General features: G+C 40.2%; 1 protein-coding gene and 1 long non-coding RNA gene across 4 annotated transcripts in view; one reads left to right on the forward strand and one right to left on the reverse strand.

Moving 5' to 3' along the window:
- The window catches only part of LOC135105493 (uncharacterized), a 19,259-nt gene that overhangs the window by 2,158 nt on the left and 9,601 nt on the right, over nt 1-7,500 (forward strand). The gene's annotated exons all lie outside the window — the stretch shown is intronic.
- The window catches only part of LOC135105492 (3-oxoacyl-[acyl-carrier-protein] reductase FabG-like), an 8,920-nt gene that overhangs the window by 354 nt on the left and 1,066 nt on the right, over nt 1-7,500 (reverse strand). Inside the window, exons 2-6 of the mRNA XM_064013626.1 lie at nt 4,091-4,259; nt 3,407-3,629; nt 1,933-2,088; nt 1,508-1,576; nt 1-142 (exon numbers count right to left, since the gene is read on the reverse strand). The exon at nt 1-142 is cut by the window's left edge and continues 354 nt beyond it. Coding sequence (XP_063869696.1) covers nt 1-142; nt 1,508-1,576; nt 1,933-2,088; nt 3,407-3,629; nt 4,091-4,259 — 759 coding nt within the window. The remainder of the gene's footprint in view (nt 143-1,507; nt 1,577-1,932; nt 2,089-3,406; nt 3,630-4,090; nt 4,260-7,500) is intronic.

Genomic DNA, 7,500 nt, shown 5'->3' on the forward strand with positions numbered 1-7,500 from the left:
ACAGAGCAACAGAGCGACCACCAGATGGAGACACACCAGCTCCTGTCATGAAACCAGCTGAGGGTGAGGCCAAGAATGCCACACTGTCGCCCACCTCCTCTCCATTCCCTGCCTTCCCAAGGGGAGTTTTTGACATCCATTCCTGCAAAGAGTAGCCAATAAGTATCAACCATTGTGTTCAAATGTGGGAAAGACACACATGAGAGAGAGAGAGAGAGAGAGAGAGAGAGAGAGAGAGAGAGAGAGAGAGAGAGAGAGAGAGAGAGAGAGAGAGAGAGAGAGAGAGAGAGAGAGAGAGAGAGAGAGAGAGAGTGGAAAATGGAAAACTTATGCTATTTTTTGTTTTGTATGTATTAATTATAACAAAAGGTAACAAAGCCATCTGTGTTAAGTGCAGCTGGTCTTTACTTTGCTGATTCTTTTACTAGTAAGGACTTTGTTCAGATGAAGTGCTAAGTGGCAGGATGCAATCCCCCCATTGGTTTACATATAGTGAATATATGAGTCATACTCTTTATCTGTCACAAAAAGTTCAACACAAGTTGTGGTGCCTATCAAAAATTTGGTGGATTCTAATTCAATACCAGACCATTGCTTGAAATATTTTTGTCTTTTTGATTATCATAATTACTAAAGTATGAATACTATGCCACTAATAGTATGATTATTTAAATTTATGAAATCTGGTACCCATCTTGTTGCTGCTCTTTGTACTTTTCTGATTTACTAATGTGTTGATTTAAATGTGGATTCTACACCACTCCAGTATATTTCAAAGTTTGTCATATAAAAAGTATATATATGTTTGTGTGTGTGTGTGTGTGTGTGTGTGTGTGTGTGTGTGTGTGTGTGTGTGTGTGTGTGTGTGTTTACTTATTTGTATTTTTTACCTAGTTGTATTGCACAGGGCATGAGGCAAAGCTTATTTTGTCCTGTCTCCATAACCATATTTATCCAGTTTCTATTTAAACATGTGTACACTGTTTGCCATAAGCACCTCTTCCTTGAAATCATCCCAGATTTCAATAGTTTGATATGGGAAGCTGTATTTCTTGATGTCACTCAAACATCCACTCTTTATTTTCTTCCCATTCCCCCTCGTCCATGTCTCTTCCTCCTCCATCTGTGGTACCAAATAATTTCTGTCTCTTCTTTGTATATTGTTTACTAGTTTGAACATTGTTATCAGGTCCCCACTTTCTCTTCTCTCTTGTAGTAATGGTGGTCCCATCTCTTCAAATCTTTCTTCATAGCTTAAGTCTTTCAATTCTGGTACCATCTTTGTCGCTATCCTCCGTATTCTTAACAGTTTCCTTATATCTTTTTTCTATGTGGAGCCCAAACTACTGCTGCCTATTCCAGTTTAGGTCATATCATGTGTGTGTGTGTGTGTGTGTGTGTGTGTGTGTGTGTGTGTGTGTGTGTGTGTGTGTGTGTGTGTGTGTGTGTGTGTGTGCGCGTGCCCGTGCGCACGCGCGCATGTGCTTTACAACCAAAATTTCCTTACCTGCTTGAGCTTCTCATCGTAGCCCTCAGGAAAGATAGATGCTCCTGGATTGACATAGTTGACACGAACCTGTGGAGGAGGTGGCTGTGAGTCACTTTAGTTTGTTACCTGTTGAGTTAATGGTTATGTGATTGTGTCTAACTCTTTGCAAGAAGAAAATAGGAAGTTTCCACCTGTCTTGCTTGATGAGGTGATTTTTTTTACACAGATCTTCTTACAGAGGAAAGTGTCTGGAAATGTTTACAAGTTCTTATAGATTTTTGATCAAGTAGTTACAGAGGTGACTTAATATTTGCTGGAAAAAGATTACAGGGTGTGAAGAGGCACTTTCTTTGGTGTTTAATACTGAGTTGCTTAAAACACACAGAATGATGTGTGAGAGAAAATAGGAATAATTAAGTTGATGATGGATAAGTGAATCTTACTTCAGGTGCAAGCTCAAGGGCCAAGCTCTTGGTGATCATGATGATGGTGGCCTTGGTGATGCAGTACACATTTAATGGTGCCTTGGGACGCTCACCCAGGATGTCCGCCACATTGACCACAGAACCGTGAGTCTCCTTCAGGTATGGAGCCGCTGCCTGGATGAAATAGGAGTGGCTTTGAGTCATACACACATGGACCAGCAAAGAACAAATTCTCTTGAGCATTTTAGAGATTTAAACAAAATCTTATTGACACTCTGGATACAAATAATCTTTATACCAGACTGACATCCTCCTTAAAGGGATGTAGGCAGTTAGTGGAAATGCAGAGGCTAAAATCACCAGTCTCGTTATTCAATCTATTTTAATTGACTTTAAGGGATGTAAGAAATACTGTTACGAACACATGAGCACATGAGCATGCTGTGTATATGAGGTAGCCTCAGATGTGTACACATGTGAGTACTTATGAGTACTTGTGTGAGAGCCAGCTAGCATCATTGTGTTGCTTGTTGTTCAGAGGCTGGTGCTGTTATCTGTACCACTAATGGAAAGAGGTGATGTAAGCCTATTGGGTGACCTGTGAGACCATGAGGGTGTGTGTGTGTGTGTGTGTGTGTGTGTCTGTGTGTCTGTGTGTCTGTCTTAGTTAATCATGGAGAATAATGGTTACACACTACTGTCTAATTGTAGTTCTGTGAGTGTGTGTGTATAAATAGCTTAAGTAGCAATTACCATCAGCTGTATTAGTGATTAGCATGACTCATATCTTGCAAGCTAGAATAGGTGTTGTTAGTATTGCCTGGCAGAGGTGATGACATGGGAGGCAGGGTTTTAGGCACTCTGTGGCACTGAGGGACAAGGAGAGAGTACGAAGACCATGACAAGACAAGATGTGTAAGTGAGAGGAAGGGAAGGTGAATTGAGTCCTTGCGAGTAGAGTTTGCATGTGAAACTGACTGACTGTGATGGTGTGAGTGCATGGTCACTCCTGTGCCTGCCTGTGTGTTGTGATTGTATTGCATGGTGATTTGCACACTACAGTATAATATATCAAGAAAAGCGTATTTTCCTCTCCCTGCTCTGTGTGACTGGGTGTGTCGGAGTTGCAGCCGTTCCCAGCTGCCCAGGTAAAATCCTCCCCAACACATGCCCTGCATCCTGCAAAGGTGTGACATGCCTCTTGCCTGCTGGAGGTGTTTGTTTCAATATAGTGGTGGTATTCTTTCAACTTGGCTGTAGAGTGTATGGCAAGATTGTGTCCCATACAACAAGAAGAAACAAATGGTAGAGAGTGAATTAGGAGGATGAAGTTGTGATGGACAGGAACTTCTAATGATGATACATAAGTTTGTAGCTTATTAAGAGAGGAGAGGTGAGGAGAGGGAGAAAGATAATGAAGCTTCTTGTTGTACATCAGTGTGCACCCCATGAACATGTGAAAAGAAATACTGCAGCTGAAGCCTGACAGTACCTGGGTCATAAAATAAGGAGCTTTTGCATTTAGATCCAGCAGCTTATCCCACTGCTCCTCCATTGTCTCGGCAATGGGTGTTGCATAGTAGATGGCAGCACTGTTCACTAGGAGGTCAAGTCTTCCCCACTTCTCTGCCACCTCAGCCACCAGGTGATGAGCTGTCTCCTTCACATTGGTTGACAGGTCTGCATGGAAGGCGTAGGCGCTGTTCTTGCGGATGCTGTCAGGCACATCACAAAATTTTATGTCAGGCATAAGTTTGTCATCACACAAACCACAAAGCTTGATGTCCAGCATCAGTTTGGTATTACACAAAGTTTGATGTCAGGTGCAAGATTGACATCACACAGACTACAAAGCTTGATGTCAGGTGTGAGACTGGCATCACACAGACCACAAAGTTTGATGTCAGGTGTAAATTTGGCATCACACAGACCACAAAGTTTGATATCAGGTGCAAGACTGCAAGACTGGCATCACACAGACTACAAAATTTGATGTCAGGTGCAAGACTGGCATCACACAGACCACAAAGTTTGATGTCAGGTGTGAGATTGGCATCACACAGACCACAAAGTTTGATGTCAGGCATAAGTCTGGCATGGCAAAGAAGACTGCCTTGTATCACATTAAGCACCTTCATTATGAAATTAATAGCAGGAATTGTAGGAATATGCAAACCTGTTTAATTCTGCCATGAATGAAATGGCTTCATCCTTTGATGCATTGTAATGGATGGCAACCGTGTAACCTCTCTTGTGGAGGCTGGCAGCGATGGCCTTGCCCACTCGCTGCCCTGCACCTGTCACCAGGGCCACATGTCCCAAGGCCCACTGGCAAATATCCTGCCCTGCAACACAAAATAATAATGCCAAAATAAGGGATGGCAACATTTGGTATGGAAGCTATGTGGACATTACCTCACAGTCATAAATGAGGAAGATAAATATTTTTTTAACTGTCACTTATGAATTATATATTATCATAGACAAGACTGAAGGGCAGGAGCTAGGAAGCCAGATATTTGCTGTGATATAGGTGTGAAAAGTATTTAACAAAAGGTGAGGATGTATACCTATTGTTTCTGTATATTTTTTTAATATTCTGAATGTTTTCTTGTTGAGTGTGGATTAGGGTTGTCACTACCTGTTCATTTAAGGATAATCGTCCCCTTTTGCTGTGTGATTGTCCTGTTTGCTTAATCCAAAAAAATGACAGCTTTTCTTACACAATTTTGTAATATATAAGTTTTCTATTAAATGATTTTCAGTTAATCTTTTGATAAGCTAGGTTTGAAAAATAGTCTCATCTCAAGAGCTTTTCACAATTTATGATTGGGGCAGAGCAAACTTGGTATTGTTCAACGCCTCACAAACTCAGTTCCTCCATCTATCAACTTGACATGATAACTTCCAGATAACTATCCCCTCTTCCTCAATGACGCTCAACTGCCCTTCTCTTCTACACTGTAAACATCCTTGGCCTGTTGTTTACATGAGATAATCTAAACTGGAAATTTCACTTCTCATCTCTAGCTAAAACAGCTTCTATAAAGTTGAGTGTTCTGAGTCGTCTCTGCCAGTTTTTCTCACCCACCCCACTAGCTGCTAACTTAGTACAGGGGTCTTATCTGACCATGTATGGAGTATGCTTCACATATATTGAGGGGTTCCTCTCATGCTGCTCTTTTAGACAGGATAGAATCAAAAGCATTTCATCTTATCAACTCCTCTTATTGACTGTCTTCAGCCTCTCTTATTGTCACAATGTTGCATCTGTCTTATGTTATTTTCACACTAACTGCTCTTCTGATCTTGCTAACTGCATGCCTCCCTTCCTCCTGCAGCCTTACTGCACTAGACTACCTACTTTCTCTAATCTCTGTTCTGTCCTCTTCTTTAATGCAAGAGTTAACCAGTATTCTCTGTTATCCATCCCTTTCTCGGGTAAACTCTGGAACCCCCTGTCTGCTTCTGTATTTGCTCCTTCTTATGAATTGAACTCTCTCAAAAAGGAGGTTTTTAATACACTTATCCTTTAATTTCTAATGACCGTGTTTTGACTCTGTTTGGGGACCAGCAGCCCAGTAGGCCTTTTTCTTATAATTTTGTTGCCCTTGGCCTGTACCCCTCCATAAAAAAAAAAACAACTTAACCAGTATTCTCAATAATTTATCCCTTTCTCTGGTAGACTCTGGAACTCCCTACCTGCTTCTGTATTTCCTTCTTCCTATGACATGAACTCTTTCAAGAGGGAAGTTTCAAGACTCTTATCCATCGTAATTTGATTTCTCCTATTTGGCAATCTTTTTGGGAACTGGCACCCAAGTGGGCCTTTTTTTTTTCTAATATTTTTGTTGCCCTTGGCCAGTGGCTCTCTTACATAAAAAAAAAAAAATGTGGTGCGTGCATTGTGTAAGCATTAAAGCCTTAAGGTTCAGCATTTTCACCTCCCTAACAGAGCTCACAATGTGGAATGTTGTGGATTGTTCCTCATACGTTTGAAGACAAAATGAGGCCCAGGGTTGCTTCAAAGTTATTCCAGACAAGCAACCACATTATTATTTGATATGTATCTATTTGGTGCTGTGCGTGGTCCCTTTATAAATGGGGGGGAGGGGGTTGTACGATCACATGTTAAATTGCCTATGTTCAATTCGTATCTCCTTCCTTATTTATTGACCAATTTCTTTAATTTGAAAAGCATTTTAATCAGAAAGGGTAGGAGAAGAATGTCTGCTATCGTTTTTCCTTGTACGATAATTTTTTTTTTGTTCGATTAAAAAGTAAATTTTTTTTTTAACTTTCAAATATTTGTCAAAAATCAAAATCAACTCCAAACAAAATTTTCGATAGCAGACTTTGTTCGCCTCCCAAAGTTTCATAAGCTGCAATAGCCCATATATGTGTAACAGGGATAACAACAGAGGAGATATTTTGAGATATCGCGTCATAAAGTTTAAGGGGTGACTATAATTCACCTATCGCAGCTAGGAACTTGAAATTCACATGATATATACATCAGAATATGGTGAAAAAGGAGACATAGAATCGTTTAGTTACTCCGATTGTTTTTGTTTTTTTTTATATATATATATAGGCCGAGAGCGATTCATGATTTCACACGTAATTAGCGAAGGGGGGTAAGGGTGGAAAACCATTTTTGTTATATTTCGCAATATTTGTAAGTAAAAACCAGTGTTTAACAGTTTAAAATAAATAAAATATTAATGCTAAAGATATCTGATGCAGATATATTGATTATTTGCTGGATTTATAAAAAAAATAATTATATAATTTTGTTTTTCGTATATAAATCTGAGAAAAATAGTTAGACCTAAAATTTCGTGCTCTAATGTACGCAGTGAGAGAACTGTAGATTTTCATGAGACTAAAGAAATACGGGTATGTCAGAAAAATACGGGAAAAAAAAAAAAAATGAAAAAAAAAAAAAAAATCATGCATGTCTTGCGGCGGGCGAAACAATGGAATTTAATGACGGAAGACATTACATAAGGGGAAGAATTTTTTTTAGCAAAACGTTACATATACCAAAAGAAGCGAAAAAAAAAAAAAAAAAAAAAAAAAAAAATTCAGGTCCGGATCGTACAACCCCCCCATTTACATGAGGTAACATTATAGACAGTTACGTTCCTGGTGCCTCCAAGCTGCAGACGGGAATGTGAGAGTGACGTGACGACAAAGTGTACGGTACTGTAATTCTTGCTTATGACGCAGTGCGGTGCAGGGAAGGGCAGAGTCAAGGCCCTGAAAGACAGTGAGACAGCGTGTTTATGACGAAGGAAAGGTTGGGGAGGAGATGGCGTATGGTAAACTGTGTGGGTCATTCACCATCTTTTTCTTCGGTTCTTCCCTTTCTCTTCCTCCTCTTCACCTAAAAGATTTCCTTCAGTCTCCTCCTGTATAATTCTTCTTTACATTTTCTGGCCATGGGCAAATTAATATGCAGATTTATTCCATCGTTCTCCTTCATCCTTTATCTCTCGCTTCCCACCATGTCCCCTCCTCCCTGGCCACGCATGGGAACTGACACACACACACACACACACACACACACACACACACACACAC

Source organism: Scylla paramamosain, chromosome 12 (assembly GCF_035594125.1).
Source record: "Scylla paramamosain isolate STU-SP2022 chromosome 12, ASM3559412v1, whole genome shotgun sequence".
Classification (NCBI taxonomy): Eukaryota; Metazoa; Arthropoda; class Malacostraca; order Decapoda; family Portunidae; genus Scylla; species Scylla paramamosain.